General features: G+C 40.8%; 3 protein-coding genes and 2 non-coding genes across 5 annotated transcripts; 1 reads left to right on the forward strand and 4 right to left on the reverse strand.

Annotated features, from left to right (window-relative positions):
* Positions 1 to 949: 949 nt before the first annotated feature.
* On the reverse strand, positions 950 to 3,353 carry tp53rk (TP53 regulating kinase). Its single transcript, XM_051415054.1, has 2 exons — positions 3,101 to 3,353; positions 950 to 1,953 (listed from the first exon to the last, which is right to left on the reverse strand). Exons 1-2 carry the CDS (start codon positions 3,321 to 3,323, stop codon positions 1,469 to 1,471), a joined length of 708 nt encoding a protein of 235 aa, XP_051271014.1. The 5' UTR covers positions 3,324 to 3,353; the 3' UTR covers positions 950 to 1,468.
* Positions 3,354 to 5,042: 1,689 nt separating this feature from the next.
* slc2a10 (solute carrier family 2 member 10) lies at positions 5,043 to 12,626 on the forward strand. The gene is made up of 6 exons (XM_051415001.1): positions 5,043 to 5,530; positions 6,906 to 6,984; positions 8,554 to 9,837; positions 10,917 to 11,039; positions 11,364 to 11,499; positions 11,599 to 12,626. The coding sequence occupies exons 2-6, from the start codon at positions 6,981 to 6,983 to the stop codon at positions 11,684 to 11,686; spliced, it is 1,635 nt and encodes a 544-aa protein (XP_051270961.1). The 5' UTR covers positions 5,043 to 5,530; positions 6,906 to 6,980; the 3' UTR covers positions 11,687 to 12,626.
* A 756-nt stretch (positions 12,627 to 13,382) lies between these two features.
* csnk2a4 (casein kinase 2, alpha 4 polypeptide) lies at positions 13,383 to 24,738 on the reverse strand. Its single transcript, XM_051415019.1, has 13 exons — positions 24,600 to 24,738; positions 22,077 to 22,382; positions 21,865 to 21,976; positions 21,674 to 21,775; positions 19,388 to 19,438; positions 19,065 to 19,124; positions 18,689 to 18,772; positions 18,373 to 18,483; positions 16,595 to 16,696; positions 16,159 to 16,259; positions 15,781 to 15,929; positions 15,584 to 15,673; positions 13,383 to 14,996 (listed from the first exon to the last, which is right to left on the reverse strand). The coding sequence occupies exons 2-13, from the start codon at positions 22,175 to 22,177 to the stop codon at positions 14,878 to 14,880; spliced, it is 1,182 nt and encodes a 393-aa protein (XP_051270979.1). The 5' UTR covers positions 22,178 to 22,382; positions 24,600 to 24,738; the 3' UTR covers positions 13,383 to 14,877.
* Positions 17,228 to 17,364, reverse strand: LOC127372639 (small nucleolar RNA SNORA57). The gene has a single exon (XR_007886715.1). It is a non-coding gene; the product is annotated as a small nucleolar RNA SNORA57 (small nucleolar RNA).
* Positions 19,198 to 19,336, reverse strand: LOC127372640 (small nucleolar RNA SNORA57). Its single transcript, XR_007886716.1, has one exon. It is a non-coding gene; the product is annotated as a small nucleolar RNA SNORA57 (small nucleolar RNA).
* Positions 24,739 to 27,222: the final 2,484 nt, after the last annotated feature.

Here is a 27,222-nt window from a genome sequence, read left to right on the forward strand (position 1 = left end):
TTCGGTCTAGACCTGCTCTATTTGAAAAGTGTCCTGAGATAACTTCTGTTATGAATTGGCACTATACAAATAAAATTGAATTGAGTTGAATACTGTGAATCTCACTTAGATTCTGCTGTGTCCATTTGTGAATCAAAGGAACCACCTTTAATTTCCAACTCGCACCCTCATTAGCAAAGCACTTGAATTATACAGTGGACTTTCTCCCATCTGCAGTCAGCCATGTTTAAAACAAAAATGAAAAAGGTGCTAATGCCACAATCACTTTTTTGTCCTTTGTTTAGCTGCAGCACATTTTAGTGTGTTTTTGCCCCCTATCAGAATGTTAACGTTATCTTAGATGTTAGAGAACTTGCTAAGCTTGTTTTAACTTTGTTTTAAGAGAAGAATACATACAAAGTCCCATATAGAACATAGGTTGCAGTGCACTTCAGCCTCTTGTGGCCTAAATGAGTATTACAACAACAAACACTAAAAAATTATCCTGACTGAACATTTCTCTCCTCTTCTTAAGTCATAAACACAAAAGAGAAAGCAGTTTAAGTCAGACTTAGAAAATGGATCACCCAAAGTTTTTTTCTCACTTACTTCAGGGCTTCTGTACTGAAAGCCTTGTATTAGCTTTAGCTAAAGTGGATTTTTTGTCCCTCATCAATTGAAATTTAAATAGCATTAGAAACAGTGGGTCAGATTACTTTGAAATGTAGTCAGTTACTGCATGAATACATAATTTGTCTGTCCAAGAGATGCTCATGTTCCATGCATCTGTGATCCGATTTGTTAAAGAACAATTACAATGCATACGAGCTGCATACTGTCCATGCAGTACGAGGGGAACATATAACACAACGTAGCAAAGGATTCTGTGATTTTTGGGTTGAAGAATTAAAAAGGAAGTGATGTCTGAATAGATTGCAAGGCTACATATATGCATTGTTTCAACAAGAGATAAAATGGTATTGCTAATTGCTTTATTAAAATAAGTGTTAAAAACACTAGGCATATTATATTTCATTTCTGACAACAGATCCTCCTAAATGTTACACTGGACCTTTAACAGACATTTAAACTTTTCTGCCTAGTTTTATCCTAGCTGTCAAGACATCTTTTAACCTGAAAAGTACCAAAGACAGGCAAAAAAAAAGGTAAGGTGGGGCAACAGGGACTCATATCTCTGTAGATTCTTAATATATGCTACCACTATATCTGCAATAATATATGTGAGGAAGCTGATGCGTGTCCTAATGAGCATATAGTCTGACGCTGATATTTAATAGATGTCAACACTCAAACTGTTCCAAAATGTGCTAGCGTCATTACAAAGTCCATTTTCTTCATCATATTAGCCTTACATAAGAAGAAAACTTCCTATTTCATAACAAAACATTTTTTATTTGATCTTTTTACTTTACATACAACAGTCTTTGTAATTCTAACGTGTTTTTGTCCCTGTACACAGCAAGCATCATCACCCCACCATCGACCTCTTCCTCCCTCTCAACCGAACCTCGTCAAGCTTTTTAATAACTGCTGACGACTTCTTGGACGAAGCTGCATAGCTCTTCAGCAGCTTCTCAAACAGCGCCTCTGTGTTGGGGTGGGTGCTGAGAAAGGCTTTCTCCAGCACGTACAAGTCGACCCCCTTGTCCTCGGGCAGAGCAGAGATGTAACTCAGGCCGAAGTCAATGAGGACCAGGTCGGGCTCCCCGTCTTCCACGCCGCATCTCAGCAGCATGTTGGAGGTGGTCAGGTCTCCGTGGATTACGTCCTCATCGTGCATTTTGGCAAGGATCTGGCCCACCTTCCCAGCCAGCTCCTCCAGCTCCTTACAGGAATCAGACTGCTGCTGAGTGGATGCGATGTGGTCACGCATGGTCGAGGAACCCATGATTTCCTCCAAGAATATACAGTGAGAACTGTAGTCCACAAAATACACCACGGGGGCAGGTATGCCTGAGGAGAAGAGAAGTTGAAGGAGAGTCTCATTCAACAAGCTCTTATAAAGAGCAAAAGACATTATCTAGTATTAAAGGATCAGAATGATATCATGTATTTTTCCAAACAAATCTCATGAAAAGACTAAAAGTAATAATGTGTTTATTGTGTCTCTAAATACTGAATGACTCTACCCTGTTTGTGGTTCTCAGCCCCAACCCCACTGGTCCCTAACGAAGTCAGAAATCTTTAAAAACCTAATTTTTAAAAAGGTCTAAATAATTTCTAAAAACAGCTGGCCACTGTGGTTTTAAAAAACATTACTCATGCAGGAGGAAATAATGCTATTTTTTGTTGGGGACTATTTCCAGCGGTGGATTAATACACATTTGGTGCTCTGGTAAGTATTTGGGGCAGCAGGAAGGTGTATGTTGGACTTACCTATGTATGTTGATTCTTTAATGTGAGGATGCTTTTGTCCGTTTTATGTCATTGTAGATAAAGTGTCTTTTAAGGGTTTTATTCTTGGGCTGCAACTATTTTACTATCGACTAATCTGTTCATGTTCTCAAGCAATTGATTAGTTGTTTGGTCCAAATAAATAACTAATTTAAATAGTTTATTACAAGCTAAAGAAAAATAATATAGTGAAAATTATTATAAAAACGAATGAATAACTTATTAACTCATTAATTACAGTTGCTTGTATTATTAATACAATTTTAAATATATATATATATATTTTTAGAAATCTAATGCTGTCCGAACCTGAGCAGTTTTGCTTTAAATAATTTCCCCCTGGGATTATTAAAGTATTTCTGATTCTGATTCTGATTGGGTTCGGGCAGACAAGCTCTGCCCAGGAGGTGTCAGAGGGGAAAAGATGGTAGTCTCGAATTTGTTTTTGGTTTTTCTTCTGACACCTCCGGGGCTCCATAGGTTGAACACTCCGTTCTCAGCTGGCAGGTAATTGGTCAACCCATCGCCCTCTCACAGAATTTTGAAGGGTGACGGATTTTGTTGTAACACCAGCCGTACAGTGCTCAGGCTAGCTGGAGCTAACTTACGCTATTTGAATGAACCGTATTCATTAAATAAGTATGCTGCTCTCCATGAACAACCGCAGGAGGCCCAGGCCAGCAGAGGTGTCTGCGGGTAAACTTGCCTGCTCTCCGGCAGCGCAGTATGGAGCGGACCTCCTGCACCGTCCTCCGCTGTGTCAGTTTTTCATCCAGCGCCGGGTGTCTGTAGCGTTTCGGGAACCTTTCTTTCACAATGGTCGGCTTCCCCAGAAACTGTGCCCGGTACACCCGGGCTTCTGCTCCTTGTTTTAACAACTCCGCTTTACTGAGAAACTCCGGCACCGCCATGCTCTTCTCCTGAGCCATGTTTACTTCCGCTTTCCTCTACTGTCCGCTGCCCCACTGCTTCCTGTGCTCTGCTCCTACAGGCTGCCACCTAGCGGCCACCGCGAGTACACACCAGCTACAGAGGGAACTGTCCCGCTGATATGACTGCCAAATGAAAAGCCTTCAGTCTTACCTTAACCATCCCTGACTCTGTGTACACACATATTTACATCAACTAGCACTCCTTTAAACTGCTTGATTTTATGTCTCATGTTTCCCACCATTCATTTTGTAAAACTGTTTTAGAACTGTATCCAACATCAGATGTCATTTCCCCCATTAGTAAGTGAGAGTTCGAGCAGCTTATAATAATACACATTTACGCATCTACTGATACTAGATTTCTGAATTTATCATTGATATCACTGATTGAACAGACTCAAATGAAGTAAAAAACAGGCCTACCTCAAAATCATACTTTCAGTAAGTACAGTAGTCTAACTTGAGTAGCTAAATGCACTCATTATAGACTACATTCCACCTTTTTCACAGCAGCCATTTTGACATGAAATAGTAGGGTAAACATAGGTGTTACCAAAGATATTAACTAAGGTTCCATTTCATCCAGATCAAACCACATCAAGGTGCTGCTGTTGTGTATGCAGGGGCATATATGGAGGGGTGGCATGTGGTGGAAGCCGCCACCTCAGTTTGAAAAACTGAAATGAATTAAGTGATCTGTTATGGCCGCATTTTAGACTCAGTGAATTTTAAAGAAAATGACATGTATTTGGATAAATTTGCTCCTCCACTCCCACACCAGAGATCACATCAACCCGGTCCTTCAAAACCTCCACTGGCTCCCCATTCAACAAAGAATCCAGTTCAAAATTCTCCTCATCCTTACAAGCCAAAAACCTCCCTTCACCTCGTACACCACATCCTCCTAGCTGCAAGTTGTTTTTTCTTACTTATATTGCCTTTTCTATTTCTACTATTGTGTTTTGTTGCCATGTAACATAATGGTTCCCAACCTGGGGGTCGCCAGAGCTTCACAAGGGGGTTGCAAGGGCTTTGTAATTTTAAGGAGTGTAGGAAAACGTTTAAAATATACACAGTAGGTCCAAATCTTATTGTCCTGCAGTAAAAAAGTACACAGTTATACCAACCAAAGAGCTAACAGAACACACACTGGTGAGAAGAAACGGCAGAATTTGTCAAAAAAGAAGCCTATTAAGTATGTATGATTGTTAAAAAAAACAAAAAAATACAGACCTTCCTAAATATATCAGGAAAACTCATCTCTGATGTAATATTCACAGGGAATAACCTGTGTAATAATTTTTCATACATTTCCTGCAGTTATTGTGTTCACTGTTTGCAGTTGTCCTCTCCCGTTACTGTTATGCATTGAATATAATATAAATTAACCATCAAATATGTTTTAAGTAAGGGGTCGCCAGTTTAGTCTATAATAGAAAAGTTATTCAAGGAGAAAGGAACCAGTAATGTAACATGCCTTTGACTGCCTTTTAAGGCTCTATAAATAAAAGATAAATGTATTATTGTTAATATTATTAGATATTTCTATTCAAGGCTTTACTAATGTGCCACAATAATGTTTTTGAGTTCATATATCTTCATTTGGGGGCTTTTCCAAGCAAATACTGATATTTGTGATGATCCGCCCCTGCTGACTGGAAATGCTCTGCTCTTTTTAATTAGTATCATTGGTAACACATGTGTTTACCCTACATGTCAAAATGGTTGCTGTGAAAAAGGTCTATTGTGGGTACTGCTCAGTCTTTCTGTATCAGTCCTTCAGTCTCTTGTGATCCGCAGTAAATGAAATGTTCAGCCGTGCTGTCGGTGGCTGTGGCCGGTGTGCGGAGCCTCTCTTCCCGGTGCAGTTGGACAGTTGTCGACCTCTGGCGTCAAAACTTCGCCAACAAGTTTCCCATCTTGCAATTTGACACTGCGGTCTGCCACGTAGATCCAACTTCCTGAAGACCCTGAAGTTTCCCAGGAGCGTCTCTGGCTGCATAACCCGTTCTCCGGAGGTCTCTCAGCCGGTAGCGTCCACAGCGGGGTCCGGTGGGCTCTCCGTGAACACAGCGGGGTGGAGGACGTCTTCCTGTCCCGTTTAACAACAGCTTACATTCCTGGACGGACAGACGGTGAATAACGGCTCTGTCGTCCGTAATGCAAACTGCTCTGGGATCTGTGAACGGGCTCTAAAGACAACCGTAAGTAGACAGACACAGGCTCTGGGAACCACTGTCCTCTCCACTGCTCTGTATATACGGGACAACGGCTAACATAGGATGCACTGCGATATTAAACCACCACACACTATATAAAGTAGTTCAGTAATACACACACACACACACACACACACACACACACACACACCTTCATACATAGATGTATACGTATATGGAACACACTGTAAACTGAACTTTGTTTGTTATTTGGGCAGGGACAGAACACAGCTACCTAACTGCAAACTCTTCTCTTCTGTAACATCAGTTTAGTGTATTTCCATTTTCAGACTGTTCAGCAGTTAATATTGTAGTTTTTACTGACTGCATATATGTGACAACAGCTAACAATGCTGCTTACAAGTTAATGCATCAGTAATAATCACAAAATGTCTGTATATTAATATTTTGATGGCTTTTAGAAGGACACGACTACATTAGTTGAGTCAAAAACAGTTAAAGAAGCTAATTTACATCTGTACACTGCAGGGAAATAAACACTAGTCTAAAACAGCAGGAAGGAAATGAACACATTAATCTGTGCTCATGTTCACGTCTACCATGGCAGTGAATAAACTCAGGGCCTGCTGATGGTCTCAAGGGTCGGGCAGTGGCAAACCCATGTGATTTCCTTTCCTTAACATCTCCGGTGTCATCAGAGCTTTAAAAGTTACCAAATATATTTTAAGTTCAATTGAATGTCACTGTAAATTGTCAGAATTTTGAACTGTGATGCTAAAAGTGTGAGAGGAATCTGTACAGGGACAATTAATGGGAGAGACTGTTTGTCCGTATATTGTTTTGTGCCTAATTGTCCAAAGTGAGCTAAAACCCCAATAAGTTCAGTCGGTAGTGAACTACAAAATATACACGAGGAACGTCCTCTGGAATTTCCCTCAGTGCTTTAACTCTACATCTCACCCAGTTCATTTCTGTGGAACAACAGTTATTTTGCAATGGGAGCTGTGGAGGTGGTGCTTCCTGGTCACACTGCTGTGAAATTCCTCCTGTTGTTGTTTCAGAGATGCACACAAACTTCCCCACTGCCCTGTCATTATCAGGTGATGGGATATTTTAATTAAGACTAAACAAGCTAACTGATTGCTCCACAGCCGTGTGCTTTGTTGAGTCCATCTCAAGTGGACTCCCTAATGAAATCATGGCAATCAACAAGATGGTTGTCAGGGCGACAGAGCTGCAACAGGCTCTTGTGGGCTCCCTTGTCTTTTCTGTGAGCAGGACACAAGACTCCCAGTTGGTGCTAGACCAGGAGAGCGCTGCAGGAACTGGAGATTATCTGTATCATTATTATTATTATTATTATTATTATTATTATTTAGGTTTTTCTCATATTTCACAGAGGACGTCTTCTGAGAAATGAATCCAGACATGATGCACAATTTGACTGAAATGTTCACGTAACAGGACAGAAGCAATGGGTGAGTTATTTGTAAATGAGTGATTTTTCATTGTAAAGCAGTTATGAGTGTTTATTGTTACTGTAAATGTAAAGTAAGGTAAGTAATAGTGTGACCTGTTTAAAGTCAGTGCCCATACTGATGGCTGACATTTGTACTGCAGCCTCTGAAAGATAACCAAGGGTCATTCAAAATCATAAAACCTATTAACATCAATCAATCAAATGTGCAAAGAAAATGAAACTGTCAGGTTTTATGGATGGAGTGTGTCTGCAGTCAGTAAGGAACTGCTTTAAGCTTCAGTTTTGCCACATATGAATGGAAGACTGGGTAATCTTTAATCAGCAGTTGGATTCAGTAGCTTTCATTTGCATTTCTGTCAATAGACAGTGCACATGAAAGACTCAGGTTAATGTGAGGAGCAGCTCCAGAGCGGTGCAGTGGTGAATGTGTGCCATTTATTTGGAAACTACAATATGATAGATACTGTAAACTAAGAGACAGACTTTAATTTATTTGTAAAGCACAATATTAAAGGGATAGTTTGTGGGTAATAGAAAGTGGGGTTGCAGTGGCGGACTCAGGCTGTTTGAGGGCAGGGGCACAAAAATAATAAAAAGGGCAGCTGTGTGCAGAAAGCTGTGATGCATTTATAGTGAATGAATTTGAATTTGAATTTCCCTCAGGATAAATAAAGTATTTATCTATCTCTATCTAGTGAAACAGGTTAGTCAAGGTTAGGATTAGCATGCTAGAGGGCACTTCAGTGCCTGAAATGGGCCAGTATGCACCAGGCCCTTCTGATTTTTGTCCCTTACTTCTTACTGAGTACCGCCACCTCTGGTGGGCATTGCTGTACCCACCACTGAGGCCAACAAGGTCTTGACCTCAGTGTTCTTTGTTGTGAAACAATTGAGTAAAAATAACTACTTTGATGTCCCAAACCCCCCTAGCAAGTTCAGTTTTTGGACCCCCCTATTTCTAAAATCCTGTGTAGAGCAATGCTGGTGGGGTACTCCTAAAAGCCTGTGTAACTGTGTCTCTGTGTCAAGAATTTGTGAATAAAGTTATAAACTTTGTGTGTTTTTGTACAGTAATCAGTGAGGCCCTGCCCACAGAAACATTGCTACTTAATTCTTGTCTCATTTGTAGTCTGATAAACTGTACATTTATCAAATTCAGAGCCATATATTGCTAGTTTCACCAAAATCAGTCAATGAAGTTGTACATTTCTGTTTTTGTACAGTAGGACCCGGCTGCACAATGCAAATGGTTCTCGGGTAACGGGGAAGTATTTTTTTCCCCCCCACCTATGTCGTCTAAGGGGCTCTGTACTATAGCAAGTAAAATCTTTTATTGAGACTGTAATGCCTTGAAGAAAAAAAAGAAGAAAGAAATTTTTTTTGATTGGATATTCATGGAGCTGAAGATGTTTTGAATTGACATCTAGTGGCCACTAGTGGTACTGCATCTTAAGACATGCATTTAAAAGATTAACACACAAATTCATAAATTCATAAAATGTAATGTAAATGTATGTCTTCGGTAAGAGTGCTCTTCTAAAGCATCTGAATGTTTCCTATCTCCTAGGTCGCTCCGTCCTGCTGTTGGCCATTGTGGTGTCCACCCTGGGTGGCCTGGTCTTTGGTTATGAGTTGGGCATCATCTCAGGTGCTTTGCTGCAGCTCAAGGCAGAGTTCAGACTGTCATGTGTCCAACAGGAGGCTCTGGTCAGCTCTTTATTGATAGGAGCTCTGCTGGCTTCCGTCATTGGCGGCTGCCTCATCGACCATCAGGGCCGCAGGAACTCCATCCTCCTCAGCAACGTCATGATTCTGACCGGCAGCCTGGTCTTACTCATCAGCTCCTATTCTGCATTGGTGGTGGGAAGGATGGCAGTGGGCTTCGCCATGTGTATATCCTCCATGTCCTGCTGCATCTTTGTATCTGAGATGGTTACCCCCGATCGCAGGGGCTTCCTGGTAACACTGTACGAAGCTGGGATCACTGTGGGCATCCTGGCAGCTTATGCCATAAATTACCTCCTGTCTGACTCTGAAAGAGGGTGGAAGTGGATGTTTGGATTAGCCATTGGGCCGACTTTAATTCAGCTGGTCTCTATCTGGTTTCTTCCATCTAGCACTAAGGAATCTTTAAGCCAAAGACATTGCTTTCAAGCTGAAAGAGACATTATGAGCACCATCGAAATCCAAGAAGCAGATGACTCAAAAGTCAGCTCCAGCATAGAAAACAAGAAGGTTCAGTATAGCATTATGTACCTTTTCCAGCGTAAGGACAACATGAGAACCCGGACTGTCATTGGCCTTGGTCTGGTGCTCTTTCAGCAGTTCACAGGCCAACCCAATGTTCTCTTCTACGCCTCCACCATCTTCCACTCGGTGGGGTTTCAGAGCAATGCCTCTGCGGTGCTGGCGTCTGTGGGCTTGGGGTTCGTCAAAGTGATCGCTACCTTGACCTCCATGGTGTTTTCAGACAGGGTGGGCAGGAGGCCTCTGCTCATCAGTGGATGCTCTGTTATGGCGCTGTGTCTGATAACCATCGGACTCCTCAGTGGACATTCGTTGACGAATGCTAAGAGGCCTTGTGATTCCGAAGACTTCAGCGTTAACAGAACAGATGTACCTCATTTAACTGTTGGTGATCGGTCGGTTTTTGATTTAACTTTCCATGATAGCCAAAGACTCCTTAATAACCACACACCAGGTGAAGATGTAGTACGTGATCAAGTTAGACAAAGACCACTGAACACTTCTCTGGCATCTTCTACTGGCGTCCATGGCACAATTGTGAACTGGATCATTCTTGTGTGTATGATGGCTGTGGTCAGTGCATACTCCGTTGGATTTGGACCAAGTTTGTATATTTACTAAAACTTTTTGATTGATATAACAATTAGTATAAATTTTTTGGCAATATATATTCAACTACAACCATACTCTCAGCTAAAGGCCTTCACACACCGGCAAGATGAATAAACAACACGAAAATATGATATACTTGCCTGTGAATATGTTGCATCAAACTATTCATACTGGCAGCGAGGCAAGTTAGCCGTATATTAAACCCACACACCACAGACCAAGCAGAACAGGGACAGGCAGAAAAACGCTGCAGGTTGCAGACCTCCTGGCGGTCTTGGGGGGGTCACACTGCAGCACTGAACGGCTCACGGATAGAAATCGCATTCACCAAGTTCATCTCAGCTGCCTGTCCAGGGGCTCCGGTCCAGTCCGTTAAGATGTATTAAAGGTCCAGCATGTAAGATTTAGGGGGATCTACTGGCAGAATGTGGCAGGAACAAAATATAACTTCAAAGGTATTTATCTTCCGAGTGAGCGGGCCCTCTTCTATCAGTCCTCCAAGTTGGACCTCTTTGTTTCTACAGACAAACCAAACAATGACTGTAGACAGGGCCTTTCGCGTTTTTTGCGGATTTCATGAACCAACATTGGAAGGGGATGGTGGGGCTGGTATTTAGTTGTTGCAAGATTGCCACTAAATCCTACAACTGGACCTTTTAATACGTTAAAACCAAAGTCACAAGAAGACAAACTATTGGAGGTAGTGGTAGCCCAGCAACTCCTGTGTTCTGTGAGCTAAAATTACTTTTTTGTGGGCATTGAAGGGAGCATAGATGGCTCCAGTACCCATCGGTAAATTCCACATAGCAGTCTGTGCAGAGGGAGCAATCACCATTCCAAGTCACTTTTGTCACATTGTCTTTATAATTTTTGTGTTCTTTGTCATATAATATAGGGTGATGAGACACATAAATAGTCAAAGTGTGTAAAGCCCTTAAACAACACGCATTTCGAAACTGTTGGCATGCAAAGGTTCCCTATGTAGCTTTACTCATCCAACAAAGAGCCTCACCTTTTCTAGTGGTTTATTAAAGCTGGGAAATACAGCGTTATTTTTTTCTCTTTGACTAGTGACCTGGCTTCTCCTCAGTGAAATATTTCCAGCTGCTATCAGAGGAAGGGCATTCGCATTCACCAACTGCTTCAACTGGGCTGCCAACTTGCTGGTCACATTCACTTTCTTGAATTTCATCGGTGAGTTCCCATACACAAGACCATAATTTAGGGCCCTGCACACTCACACAGGTGTTTACTCTGGCTGACTAGAGTGCTAATCAGATAGAAGTTGGGTGGAGCTGTACTGGCAGTTATTTAAGGTCAACAGACTCACTGTTAGACTGTTATTTCAGCTGACTGATCTTTTCTAACTGATACTCTTGAAGCTGTAAAATAAGATTTCCAAATAACTTTGTAGAGCCTGTTTCATTGCTGAATTAACTCCAAAGGGATAGTTATACTGATAGTTAACTTAGTGAAGTGATCGCCATCAGAGAGTGAACTGTTTTTTTTAATTGACAGATTCGATCGGTCTGTCGGGGATATTTCTTCTGTATGGGATGAGCGCTGTAGGAGCTGGAGTTTTCTTCTACTTCATGCTACCAGAGACCAAAGGGAAGACTCTAGAGGAGATAGACAAGGAGCTGCGTGTAAACAGGTAGGATCTATATTTGTCTGATGTTGAGATATATAAACCTAATGGCGTCAGCAGATCCACGGTGAGGCACTGATTTTTGCCCTCGGCTTCATCTTGCAGGTTTTACCACAGTGAGGAGTGCTGTGGCTGGAGAAACACTTCCCAGCAGTACCAGAGAGTGCACTGTCATGTTAGCACCTCAGGGTGACATTACCATACTGACAGGCATCACTTAAGTGTTTGGTACACTTGCTATATAAATATATGCGTGGTATGTTTGTGAAACATGTAAATAGTGTGTTCTCTAGGTTTTTCTGTGTGATCATGTGTGTTGCTCTCAAACTGACACTGTGTTAGGCATTTAAAATTTTTTAGAACATAGACCAGTGGTTGTCCACCTGGTGGTTTGGTCTCCCACTAGAGGTCACCAAAGCTTCACAGGGTGTCGCGAGATCTTCTTGATTTTAAGAGGTGTAAAAAAAAAAAAAAACTTGAAAAATATATATAGTAGGCCTGTTTCTCAGCATTTGTGAAGAAAACTAAATGTAACTGTTATTTATAAAGTTTAGATTATGATTTAAGATTAGACTTTGGAGATATGAACTCAGCTTCATCCTGCATTAGAAAAGTTCAAACAACCAAAGAGCTGATAGAACAATGAGAAGAAAACACTGAATCTGTCAAAAAAGAAGCCTATGAAGGAAGTATAAGTATGTTGTACTGTATGTCATCAAATCAATCATCTCTGATGCAACATTCACAGAATATAATCTCTCTGGCCCCAGGCTAGGTAATATGAAGAAACACTATGTCGGCAAATCTACCACATGAGCACACTATAAATTAAATTAGATTAGATTATGTAATCCTGCAGGACCAAAGGTACCAGAGTACACACATTCCTTACTCAAGTAGAAGACTCAGTAAAAGTAGAAGCACTGACTCAACTTCTTTACTATGTTCCATCTTGTTAGGTCTTTTATGTTGTTTTGGTCCTGTCTGGTTTGCATGATATGGACTATGAGCTAAGACTGTTCATGGGAACTATGTGTCAACATTGAGAGGATGCCCAAACCCATAGTCTAAACCCTGAAGATATGTACGTTTGTGTACTGTACAATTGTAAATAAAAGAAGTTCCAAAATCAATTCTTACTTTTATTATTGTATTAGGCTTTTATTCCTTACACACTTCATATACTTTACTCTATTGTTATTCTACATTTACTGTTATGTCATTTTTGAGCAATCGCTGGCAGAGGAATTTGCTTTGGGATTAATAAAGTTTTATCTTAATTTAGTTTGTCCTTTTGGTAATCCAGCTTTGCTTCTGACATTACTGTAAAATGATTCACATGGTGCATGTTAGCATTTTGAAGTAGCAGTGGTAGTTCAACATTCTGCCAACTTGGTCCAACATTTACAGTTTCATGTTTGTCGTGTTGCAACCCTGGGCTTTCAATGTCAGAGTAATTTCTTAAAGGATAGGTGGAGATATTTTTAAAGTCGGTCTTAATGGAGTACTGACAAGTCTATGTGTACGTTAAAAAAAGTTTAGTCGTAAGTGATTTTCATTATTTTAACGATTAATGCTTTAGTCTGTAAAATATCACAATATTGTGACATCTTTAAATTGTTTTTGTACAATCAACATTCCAAAACACAAAATATTAATTTACTATCATAAATGCCAAAGTAAAGCAGCAAATCCTCACATTTAAGTCCTGAGTCTTTACAGCTTTTTCTATCCATTAAAGGCAATAAAAGCCCAAAAAGAAATGTAGTCAGAATTTATTAACTTTACCTTTTTTACTCTACCCTTACTGTATATTTAATCAATAATCTGCACTTTGTGTGTGAGAAGAGGGGTCTACATGAATGGGACAGACATAAATCAGTCAGATGTACCTGATAAATAAAACACGTGTTTATTTACACAAATATTTTCAAATACTAGTCTTCTACATAAGGACATAAAAATATATACAGTGATGTAGGGACTGCTCCGTTCTCAGGTCAATGTATACATGTTCTGATTTATTTGCATTTTTAGGTTTTGAAATGAAAAAAAAAAAAGAAAAAGATGCATATGTACAGCAGGGTCTAAAACTCACTTTCAAACTCTGGCACTAAAACACTGGGGGGGAACTTACCCTTCAAGTGCTATTCAACATTTCAACTTCAATACTTCTCTCAACATGTTGGTGAAAGCAGTGCACTGTTAATACTCGAAGCTTCCCCATGTCACCGCACACTCAACTTTCCTCCAACACTAACAGCACTTCAGCCACCAGCAGACTATTGTATCACGTGGTCATCGTATTCACTAGAACCCACAGTGTCAACCTGCATTACAGCATCTCCATGAGCAACTCTCACAAAACAAAACTAGGTTTGGTCAGTCTCTTCTTCCAACCGACTGAGTAAACTTTGGTTATGTCTTGAAGTAATTCAAGAAAAGCCACTTGAAGTAATTCAAGGAACTGGAAAGCAGCACGTTTGAGAAACCATTTCTTTGAGAACCTGAATGAACCTTACCTGGCTTCTTTAAGAGATCGTAGTACGACTCTAGAGTCGATTAAACCGCTTGATGGTGATGAACCTTAATCCAGCAGTCCGCAAACGTTTCAATACAAAACAAATTAACGACGGATGACATGATGGGGAGCCGCATATCAAAAGAAGACTGGTGATCTGGTTTGGTAAGAAAGGCAAGACAAAACTACTCAGGCAGAGAAAGTGTTGAAGTGTCATTGTGTTCACATACACCTGGAGCACAGAACAGCACCAAACACTTCCAAAACTCCGGGGTCTGGAGGCTGTTTAGACTCATCTGGGGAGGTAAAGGTCTGTTTTTGACGATGCTGCAGTAGTAAACTATACAGGATGTACTCCTTTTGGTCCTGATGGCCAACATCTTTCTTTTTGCCTTCTGCTGATGTACTTATTGACCCCTGCCTTCACAATCCAAACTAAAAACACACAGGTGGGAGGGGGGCTTGCTGAGACCCCGAATGAGCCGTGGATGACTCTTGCTCTCAGACTTAGCGCACACAAACACACACCCCTTTGTATTCACTACGGCTTGTGGGGAAATGAAAGGAATACCTGTATATTTCATTACACAGAACATTCATTTCAGATGTCAGGTTAACACGTTCATTCAAGGAGGATAAGGAACGGAAAAAAACAGCTTTCTTTTCATAGACGACGGCGTCCTCCAGCCGGGAGGTTGGTGAGGCGCAGTCACACTGAGTTAGGTTGGATGTGGAGAGGGCTGGCAGAGTGGCACCTGTCTTAGTATCCCCGCCACCCCCAACCCCGGGCTGAGTGGTGGTGGAGGTGGGAGAGACTGGGGAGAGGGAGAGGGGGGAGTGAGAGTGGGGATTTGGGTGTGGTGTCACTGCGGGGCGCCGGCAGCAGCGGGCACCGGGGTGCTTAGGGCGTTGGTGGCAGCAGACAGGACCGGCGAGCCAGTGAGAGGGCCCAGGGCAGTGGAGGCTGGCAAGGCAGAAATACCTGAGGGAGGACAGGACAGAGAGAAAAATCATGTACATGGAGGTTGTGGCGAACGGCTTAAAATCAAGAATGCAATTAACATTTGAAGTCCATACTGCCAAAAAAGCATGAAGGAAAATCAGTACTGGTTCCATGTCAGTTTCGTTTTGTAGTCATTACTGCATGATCAAAACATTTTTTTTGCAACTTTATACAAGTAGCGTCAACCAATAAATTTTTAAGACGCTGTCCCGTTTCAAACAAAGTACCACCTAGGGTTATGTAGGCGAGTAGTATTATGTAGTGGCGGCTGAAATACAATACATTATCAGAAGTACTGAAGCTTTAAAAAAATTAAAACAAAAAAACATGTAAAATTTTCAACACATGGCTGCACAGATGAAACGGGGGGGTCCTCACTGTGTTCAGTGACTTTTTTCCTGTACTAGCACTGTGTGCAGGCTGTTCACGGTTTCAAGAAGAAGAAAATATGATGCTACTTTGTGTGCCAAGGGCCATCTTTTTGCTGTGGTATTTTTTAAACTAGCATTGTATTGAAGTTTTTGTATTTGAGAACCATAGTATAATGCGTGTGTGTGTGTTCTTACCAGTGATCATGCTGGCTGTGCTAACAGCTGTGTTCCCACTGGGCAGGTTGGCTGATCCGGCCACACGAGACTGATCTTTCACAATAGGGACTGTTGGAACAGCACAAATAAAGACATCCCTTAGTTTGTAACTGCTGTTACCCATCATGAGCTCATTCCTAAAAACAAAAAAGCACTGGCTGCTTATGAGAGCTTACAGAAGTACGGGTGATCCATGGCCTCGCGGGCAGTCAGTCGGGCCTGGTGGTCGTAGCGCAGCAGCTTGTCAAGAAAATCCAGAGCCTCAGGGCTGACCAGGTGCTGGTTCTCACTGTGGACAAACCGCTCCCACCGCTTACGAGAATGCCTGAGGGGGGGAAAATTGTGAAAACACTGAATTCTGACAACAATTTACACTGAAGCAGCTGTTATAATCACAACCACAGAGCAGCCTGCTGTACATGATGTATGCACGGAGCAGGGATCAACTGAGAGTATATCATTATTTTTCTCCAATATAAGTGCAAAGAATAGTTCCAAAACAAGCCTGCACAGCGAAGACTATTAAGACCTGTGAATGCAGTTAGAGCTCTCACCTTCCCAGAATGTCGTTGAAACGAGGTTCCAGTTCAATATTGTACTTGTCAATGTAGTCGTACAGGTCTTCAGTCCCCAGAACCTTGGCTATTCTCACCAACTACACAAGCAGGGAACAAACAATTTGTCAGTTTTCACTTTCAGACACAAACCTACATTGATACAGTCAAGATAGTTACAGGAAACACTGGGTGGTCGCCACCTTCACGACATCTGTGTCTAAAAATGCCATTCCATACACTCCAATGCTGTTAACAAAACAAGAACCAAAAGAAAAGCACTAGAGCAAGTCATAGCTTGTATGTAGCTATGTACATACTTGTAGTTGCCTCTACACCTCCTCCAATGTGAATTGTGTAGCAACAGCATGTTTAAATACATAAGGTAACAGCTTTTTTAAAGGGCTTACAGTGTACCATAAACCTTTGGCTTTACCTGGTCATAGTTGTCATGGCCGTGGAAGAAGGGCTCCTTCCTGAAGATCATGCTCGCCAACATACAGCCCAAGCTCCACATATCCAGACTGTAGTCATACATCTGAAACACACAGCACAGTCTCAAAGGGAGCACAGGTGGGATGAGAGCAGAGAAATCGAATTTCAACTCAAATCTAACTTCATGAAATCCAGCCAGACACTGTTTTAAATGAGCACTGATGTATCATGAAGAATAGAAACAAAAAGAACAAGTATATGACTGAACCTGCAACTGCAGCAGAGTTGGTCAGCGGATGAGGTGCATCATATCACCAAGACTCATTAAATCCAGTGTTTCCCCGACAGAGCTGTCTGTGGCATGCTGCCAGTTTTACCATGGACGTCATAATTATAAATAATTGTAAGAATCTCAATATGAAATCTTAAATTCATAAAAAGTGAGTCATGAGGTGCGGAGGATAGCGAAACCAGGATGTACATTGTTAAAAATGTTTCTGATGTTGTCTTCAGATGGTTGTTTTTTTACTAGAGCATTCACTCATAACTTAACGTCTAATCCATTCAAACTGCAATAATTAACTATATGACATCAAAAGTGATTTTATCACCCATCACTCACAGTGACCTGTGGGAATGTGCCAGCGATTGAGGATAGAACCAGAAAATGGTTGACTTTCTAGCACCGAAGACATAGCACTGGACTTTCATGTTCCTCCATCACATACACACACGTGTACGGGAAAACAACGAGTATGCCAAGAAAGGAGGATTCCATACCCAAAAAAAGCTTAGTTCCTACTTTGAAGTCTACTACTTTGTTAACATGGCTGCTATATAATTATATGGTAAATGGACTGTACTTAAATAGCGCCTTTCTAGTCTTTCAACCACTCAATGCGCTGTACACTACGTGCCACAGTCCACTTACACACACATTCAGACCCTTCAGTGTCTTGCTCAAGGACACTTTGACATGCCGTGAGAGGAGTCCGGGGATCGAACCGCCAACCTTCCCATTGGTGGATGACCGGCTCTGCCTCTGAGCCACAGCCGGCCCTATATTTAACTGCAAGAATCTCATTTTGAAATCTTACATAAATGAAATCTTCTAGACTTAAGCTTCAAGCTAAGTGCTTGTGTCCAACCACAGTGATTCACACCAATAAATATAATTTGAGGAACTAACAGCGTGCTTTGACACTAGGTGTGTGCGCGGACGAGTGCTCAAAAACAACAATGGTGGATTCCATAGAGGTTAGCATAGAAGCTGCAAATAACAGTTTGACTATGTTGTATGGTTCACTGATCTGATTGGTTGAAGTTTACCTGTGATATACAGACGGTTCATCCAATCACCTGACGAGTGTTTTTTGAACGTGTCTGCCATTTTCCACAGGCCTGTGTAACAAACCATTTTATCTAAGATTGTGCGTGACAGATAATTAAGACTATTTTTTCCCCCTTAATTAACTAACTACTTTATCATTACCATTATTGCTTTCCTTATTTATATTATTATATCTATTTATTGATTGTTTTTATTTATTTCATGTGTGTTTTTCCATTCCTTCTGACCTTTATGCGGAAAATAAAGCATAGCCAACACCTGGTTAGTTATGTTTCAAATCGATGTTTCACAAAAAAAAAAAAAAAATACATTTGAAACAGGTAATGAAGACAAATGCAAAGCAAAGAGCATCCCAGAAGGATCTCCAGTAACATCCATCAGATATATAAAACTAAATCCAACTAAAACATATTAGCCTACAGCTGTACCTGATAGTCCACCAAGAGCTCGGGTCCTTTAAAGTAGCGGGAGGCGACTCTGACGTTGTACTCCTGTCCTGGGTGGTAAAACTCAGCCAGACCCCAGTCAATAAGGCGCAACTACAAAGAAATTAAGCAGTTAGCAACTACAGGCAGCATGCATGTTAGTGTCCAACAGAGCAAACTAAACAGACATTTACTCATTTATACATATTACTGAATCCATGAATCCAAGCACACAATGGAAACAGCCAAATAAGAAGTACAGTTCCATTTAATAATTCAGATCTCTGTTTTGACTACAGGGACTGTGTTCATTGCTTACCTTGCGGTGTTCATGATCAATCATCACGTTGTGTGGCTTCACATCTCTATGCATGATTCCCATGCTGTGGCAGTAGTCCAGGGCCTGCACACAAGAGCAAAGGGACTTTGTTATCCATTGGTCACACTGTTTTTTCTTCCCAGTAATTCCAAAACAGCAACAGATTACGAGGAGCTGCCTACTAGATGACACACACAATGTCGATGGCCTAAACAGAGGCTTGACAATGTCTGAGTAACAAAGCATGTACAAAAAGAGAAAAAAAGAAAGCTGAAGAAAAACAAGGAAAGAATCAAAGACAACAACATGTTTAGGGAGTTAATGCTTCACCACCCTCAGGACACTTGAGGTTATAGCTGAACCACAGAGAACTCACCTTGAGGATCTCGTACATGTAGAACCGGATGTCATAATCTGTCAGGGTCTGGTACAGTTGCTGCAGAAAAAAACAAAGTCATTAAGCTTTTATAGCAATGTCTTACATTAAAAACAGGCACAGAGACCTGTGGGAATGTGCCAGCGATTGAGGATAGAACTAGAAAATGGTTGACTTTCTGGCACCGAAGACATAGCACTGGACATTTTAATATTCCTCCATCACATACACACACGTGTACGGGAAAACAGCGAGTATGCCAAGAAAGGAGGATTCCATCATCTTATCCAACACACAGAGTAAAGAAAAAGTTTAGTTCCTACCTTGAAGTCTGTGTTGTTAACATGTTCAAAGACCAAGGCAGGCGTCCGGGACTGTAAAAAAACAATGTTGTTTATTTATTATGTTGCAGTTTGAACCAATAATATCTACAACTAGGCCCAGATAAATCCATCTATTTGAACGAAACAGCAACAATACACTGTAATAAGCTATGGCACTAATGCAAACTCTGTAGGGACTAGCCAGGCAGCCACACCGTGAGCAACAGCCTACAAATGTCCTTTTATTTCCTGTACACATGAGTAAGCAAGGAAACTCGGACAACAGCTGCCACTAGCCAATCATATTACACCAATTCCAGTTTCTCTTATTTTGATCTCACTGACAACAGCCTAACCAGCTTCACCATTGAAATGGTGGAATACAGCCATTCTTTTTTTTTTTTTTTTTTTTGAAATTCTAGTTAGACAAAACAAGTTTGGAAGAGCAGTTCATTTGTTTTTTTTTTCAGTCTATGAAACAATACACCCTATCTAGCTAATAATAGTTTGACACTAAATGTTAGAAAAATACACAAGTAGTCTGACAAAAGCTTTATAGCTGCTGACCACAAATGATGACTTGTTGCTTACAGTGTGAAATAGAGCTGCAACTAACCAACCTTCTATTAATCAGCCTCTAAAACCAACAGAGCCCATGTGCTGTCTTACAACTGCTTTGTTTGTCTGAGCAACAGTAAAAAAGGCATTTTATTTACCCTGACATAAACACAGAGAATCCAAGAAACCTATGGTGTTTTTACTTTATGAATACCTTGTGATTCATAAATTATCAGCATAGTCTGCATATCTTGTGTCAAATGGTTCAATGGGTTAAGTGTTTAAGCAAATGTTTAAAATACCTGGCAAAATGTGCTTCCAGGATCTTTAATTACAATGGGGAAACTCTACTGCTCCAACAGTTACTCATCTTTTACGAGTCTGTCAATTGTTTTTACAATTAATCATTTATAAATGACATAGCTATAAATGGCAGAAGATAGACAAATGTGTTAATCAAAAGTCCAAAGTGCAACACCCTTGAATGTTTTGTCTGTTCAGTAGAAAGATATTCAATAAAGAATAAAAGCTACAACACCAAGGGTTAGGCAATTTTCCTTGACAGACAACCAATGAATTATCTAGTTTTCTGTTGATTGGCAAATTGTTTCAGCTGAGAGCTAAAGAAAAAGAGATTTGTTTGTCCTTTTAAGCAGAAATAACCATCAAACACTTTGCAAAATCTCCTGTGGTAAAAGGAGTTTTCTGTCTCCCTTTTCACTTCCGCACGTCTCGGATTGCCCGCTAAGTAAAGCTCCACCTCGCGCAAGTCAATCTACCAAATCACTTGCCCAATTGAAACATCTTTTTTTCTGGAGCTCATGATAGAAGTAACCCAGGAGTGAGCCATGTCACATCCTTCTCATCTCTGTTGAGAGTTGCACGTGCTCAGTACGATTGGGCACTTGCGAGAAAACTGCCTGGGTAAAGGCAAAGTTTATGAGCTCAAGTGCAAGTGAGCATTTTAATTGTCCGGGAAACCAGGGTTTGTTGTGTGAAACTCCAACTATGTATTTCGCAGCTTACCACAAATTTGAGACAAGGGGGATAAAAAAAAAAGTTGTCTTTCTAAGGAGCGTAATTTTTTTTTATAAATGTCACTGCAGTGCCATAACAAAAGCCAATAGCATCTGGCTTGCATGGCAGCTGAGAGGGTGTTTATGGTCACATGAAAACTGCTAATAAAGCAAAACCCTGCATCAGTCAACAGTAAAAACAAAGAATAGGGTGACTTTGTTGTTCCCGTGTGGGAAAACTGTGATTCAAACCCTACCATCGTTTTTAATCCATCAGCGTAATCTTCAGAGTTCATGAAATGTGGTAGAAACACAAACAGGAATCTGCAAAGGACTTTACTTCCTCTGGTTCCATAGTTCCCGGGATTGCTTACCATAAAGAACTTTTCAGCTTTTGAGCATCACCCAACTAGCAAAAAACATTTGAGAGCCCTGAGACAACACAGGAACACAAGGCTGTAGAACTGCTTGGATACATCTATCTACGTTAAAGCCATAGCTGACTAAGTACTTACAGACACATACTTCGCAAGCCCAAGTGAAATCGATATGCTTGCACAGCTGGTGGGCTCACCACGCTATTGATACAGTAATGATATTTCAGAACATACAGTTTATGCTTCTGTGAAATTTAAATCATGTCATACACACAAAACAAACCTCTGCTGCCACAGACTCAAAGTTTTCTTGCAAATCCATAAACTGTACTTACAACTGGGTCTTTCACAATATCGATGAGGGAGATTATGTTAGGACCTCCACGTAGGTTCTCCAAAATCTTGATCTCACGCTTGATCTTCTTCTTCTTCACAGGCTGAAGGGAAAACAATGAGGCAGAGTTAGTTAAATTGTTCAAACAGAGCCACTGACTTGATCCAGTTTTCAGTCTCTGTATAGATTTACCTTGAGAATCTTCACCACTACCTTCTCATTATTAGTGATGTTGATTGCCTCAAAGACTTCGCTGTACTTGCCACGCCCTAGCTTTCGCACCAACTGAAAGTCATCCTGGTTTCTGTGAAGGGGGGGAGAAATCACATCCAAACATCAGCGGGGTTGAAGAGCTGTCAAGCATCACGCTGCAAATGTTGTGTGAGGGTCAACAAGATATTTACCCCCATTCAACCACGTGGGACTCGTAGTCCCAGTACTCCCTGGGCCGATGAGTGTTGACCTCGGTGTACACTCGGGCCCGGCTAGGCACGGGTCCTGACATGTCCGACAGCTTGGCAGAGATGGTGGGGAGATCTCACCGCAGCGGAGGAAGGTTGGAATACAGGGAGGATGGGTGGGAGGGAGGGAGGAAGAGGAGGGAAGGTAGGGGATGAGGGGGACTGATCCCAACAGGGCAAGGGGTTTGGGGGGGGAGGGGGCTTTGCCTGAGGACGGGGGGAGGGGCCACCAGGGGCACGGTGGGATAGCTGACAGAGAAGTTGGGAAAGAGAGTAAATTAAAGATTAGAGAAATTGAATTCCTGCTACATCACAGGTGTCTGCGGTATCTCCTTCCATCAGTTTACAGTGATATGAAATAAAGAAACATACAGCACGGAAAGTTTGGCAATGCCAATAAAAACCACACTTAGCTGGAAGACGAAGCCTAGCTTAAGCTAACAAACCATCTAATTGCCCCTATCGTTTACCTCCATCTCACAGAGTGAATGTGAGACCATGTAGGAACGGTTTGCTGGGAATGATTACTTCACATATATCTGTGACCCTGACACACAGTAGCTGGTAGTTGAAATGTTCTGTTTTTCTTCAAACAGCAGTGGCAGTTGTATCTTGTCCCTTCCATTTAATTAAATGAGAGCAGGCAGAATTACTAATTACTCTGTGTGTAACGCAATACAGTCCAACGGTACCCCAAGGGGTGTAAGACAATATCGAAAAATATAGTATTGTGACATTTTACTTTGTGATATTGTATAGTGTCTCAAAAACACTACCAATTTTTGTGCTGAAACCCCCAACTCTTAAGATGGCAGTGTTGTAAACTAGGGATGCACCCACCCAGCAACTTGGCCAACGTCGATACCAATGTTTTTGGTTGATATTTATTTGCCCTTTTGTGCAGGGGAAACAAAGAAATCTACAGAGATGAGCATCTCTGCCATGTTGCAGATCTGTACTTGCATGCAATATGTGTCAGTGCTGGAAAACTGATTATTTCTCCAGTACCCAAGTTGGAAATGACCCACACAACATTTGATGCAGCACAACAGATGAAGATCAGCCACTGATGTTTTCATATGTTTAACCTATTAAGATGACAAGACACATTTATTTTAATTGTAAAATGTATGCAAAACTGTTTTTAGAATTAGATTTTATTTTTGTACTATGAATAAATAAATATCAATCAATCAAATCTTGGTTATTAAATGTAATGTTTTCTATAGATTACAAGTTGAAGTTATATCAATTATGACTTAACTACATAGTGTGCATTGTAACAACTTATGGTTGCCCAGTCTTTTTTCTTTAAGACATTTTTGTCACAAGATAAAACTGTTAAAAGTTGAATCTCAGAACTCAATGTTGAACAAAATTAGGCAGTATAATAACGTTAGTCCATGTGGCTTGGAAGCCAGAAAATGAAGCTCTCTGGGGTTAATGTGTCCATGAGAAATGACTAACGCCAGATGTTAAGCGGTGTGTTTGCTAGCGTTAGCTGTTCATTCACTATCGCGTTAAACCTACTGCTAGCTGGCTAACGTTACATGCGCAATGAGTGTCGTTCATTAGCGTCAGCCATTAACAGCCGCCACACATCGGAACTACTTTATTTGACTAATAACCACTCTCTATTCATTGGTATGATGCAACCGGGATATTAACATGTCAGCCTCCGACTTCACCACCTTTTGACAGGCGAAGTCTTTGGCTAGCCAACGTAACCCCACATCCATAGAGAGAACGTTAACGTTAACTTCAGCTAACGTTAACACAACCGGCGTCTTTCACTTCCGGTGAGAAACCAAGGAAACGCAAAGACAAATTGAATTCGCTGTCACTTATTTATCATCAAGTGTGCGTTAATAACTGAATATTTCATTCCGTGTGTTCCACAAAGACGTCGTCATATAGAATTAACATGAACGAACAGTTGACGCTACTCCACATTGACGGGATCAACTCCATTCAGCATTCATACCCATAGAACGTTAACGTTAGTTCAACCAGTCAGCAGTAAATACAGTGACATTTTAACTTCTACAGAAGCTCCGTCTTGAATCTTAATGCCCAATTATCGGGGCAAAAGTCATGAGTTTAAGTGTAACGTTACACATTTACTGACTCGAAATGATGCGACATCCGTGATGTTAACGTTATGCCGACATTCGAATAAAAACTGTTGTAACGTTAGCTCGCATTAGCTTACAAAGGCAGTGGTCAAACTGATGCTAGCGACATTTTCAGACGAGCAGAGCAATTTCTTATTAACATTAGCTATCTATCTCTAGCATCTACTAGTATAGCTTTCGGCGTGAGCAGGAGGTGTTGGTAACTTATCGGCTCTAGGCGGGCCCGAGTTGCTAGCTTGCTAACCTTAGCACGGCTCCAGCTAGAGTTCGCTGTGTGCCGCACTGTGAGCCGCACTGTGAGCAGCAGAGAACCACCGCGGAGGATATTTACCCCCTTGATCAATTCGCCGACCGAAATGCTTCCCAATGAGCTGAGTTCCGTCAAGCCAACGGTCCTCGCCTCCCTCCGTCGCCGGTGTGTCTCAACCAGTGTGTGATTTCTGCTGTATCAGAGACAATATGGCCGACCGCCGCCACCTACGTCCAAATACTGCAACGGGGGCCGCGGAGGGACAAGCCACTCGGCTGAGGGTTAGAGCTGTATCTTTACAGTCGTTCATTCAGTGGTGCAGTTATATGGATGCCCGTTTCTGCCAGTGTGATTAGAGGGGGGGGTCTGTAAGTCATTGTAATGAGAAACGTATTTCTCCCAAAAGTTTCTCAATATTTTGACTCAGTCAAAATGTTGATATACTAATTCAAAATATTGAGAAACAGAATCTTTTCTACCAGTTACTTGGCAGAAATGGACTTCCATACTACATAGAACAATCCTGTTGTGAAATTAACCACAGAAGAATCAGTACTGGCCCACAGACATAACTAACGTTACATCATTACACATTTTGAGTGAAGCATTCCTAATTGCTTACTCCATCCACTGGACAACTATGTCATGCCTTCGCCACCCTAGGAACTCCCAGCTGGAAATTTGTTTCTTCACAGTTGCTCAAGGTGCTCACAAGCAATAAAGAATAGAATTTATTATTATTTATTATTATTATTATATAATGTTAACATTATGTATTATATTACAATATCTGAAACAATATATATAGAAAATAGAATAATAGAAAATATATATATGCACCTGTACATACATACTGTATATACATACACATACACACATACATACACATATATACATATACATACATAAATACATTAAAAATAAAAATAGAAAAATATAAGAGTCTGGAGTATGTACATTATAATACAATATATGAGTATGAATACAAGATAGAAATATATGTATGCTACAGTATATGGCATAAGTGTAATGAACAAATAGTAATGAGTACAGAGGGTCAGAGGGGATTTAGAAGTGGGTATACCCAATGCCGACTGAAAAATAAAAGTTTGTATCCTTGCATACCCTGCACTATGCACTGGTTTCATCAGATCCAATGTGCTGGAGTACAGAGATATATGTTGCTGTCCTAATACTTTTAGACTGCGCTGCAACCATCACTACTGAAAGCTGAAGTCAGAGTTGGAGTGTATTAAAGTGAACAGGAAAACTTTTCACTTCAAAATGTGTGCCTTCTCTATCAATATTCACATTAACCAAACTTAATTGATAGAAGTGTATTGAGTAGGGATGGGAATTAATAAAATTTGATTGATACCAATACTGATACTGATTCTGCTTATTGGATTTTTTGTTGATTCCCTGATCATTAGGCTATGTGGAAAAAGAAGGCCTACACAGGTTTCCAGAGTCAGTGCAACTGTTTATTATCTCTGAGTCTGAACACAGTGTAGAAACAGAAAAGAGTTGCCACCATGACTCCTTCTTGTTGCAGTTTCCAGCAGCATAGACTCATGAGCTTGACGTAATTGTTTTACAATGTCAGAAAAACATGCTGGCATTGATAAAAGGAATTGATAAGCTCGTAAGCACACAATTCCAACTGGTTCTCAACTGAAACCGGTTCTTAGTTCCCATCCCTAGCATTGGGAGTGTCAACTGTCATGTGATCGCCTGCTCCAACCAAACTTCCTCACATTCTGGCCATATTTAGATTTTCTGCCAATACCAGTGATTAAAATAACCATTTTATGTATTTTTAATGTTATTTATTCACCCTTTTGTGCCAGGGAAACGAAATCTACAAAAATAAGCATCTTTGCCTTGTTGCCGCTCAGTCCATTACTCTTCTCATCCAAGATATGAGTCACAGAGCTGAACAGCTGCTCACTGTCTGTGTCGCTGTATGGAGCACATCTGTATCTGCGTGGACAGTGGTGATTATTTCTCCAATATCCGAGTTGGAAATAATCCACACAACATTTAGCCAGCGCCAAAATGAATGCAAGAAATAAACATGGCCACTGATATCGTGAAAGCAATCTTACTTGCTGACAGGCCGATGTTAGCCAACAAGGCGAATATTAGCTGATACCAACATTTGGCTGACAGTTTACTGCTAGGAGAGCCAAGATCCAGATAAGCATGTTGTTGCTCTTAAGGAAGCACAGATTTAAAATGCTTTACTTTTATGGTAGAAGACAAATCATTAGAAAATGAAGAGTGGGAAAGAAAAAGTTCCTCACTGACACACCTCTGTGTCGTGAGCGTTTGAACAAATGAAAAGCAAATAAAATTTAATTACAGCTGATAAATTATCCATAATTCTAAAGCAAAGTGGTTGATAGCCTTCATGTTCTATGAAAGCCAAAGTATGTTTTAAAAGTAAATTTATTGATTCATGTGTGAATTAATTACACAAGAAAAAATAAATGAAGTCAGAGCTGTTGTTTGTTGTTGTGTTAACAATAAGTTAGATCTGGTTAAGTCAGAGCTATGGGATATTAATTCATCTGTCTTTGCTCTCAGCCTTTCTTATTGTCATCAATTGTTTAAAATCTACAGGTTATGAAATTCTTTATACAAAATGTGAAATAATCGGTTATCATATCGGCTGAAAATATCCATATTATGAGTCCCTAAT

This window comes from Dicentrarchus labrax, unplaced genomic scaffold, assembly GCF_905237075.1.
Source record: "Dicentrarchus labrax unplaced genomic scaffold, dlabrax2021, whole genome shotgun sequence".
NCBI lineage: Eukaryota > Metazoa > Chordata > Actinopteri > Moronidae > Dicentrarchus > Dicentrarchus labrax.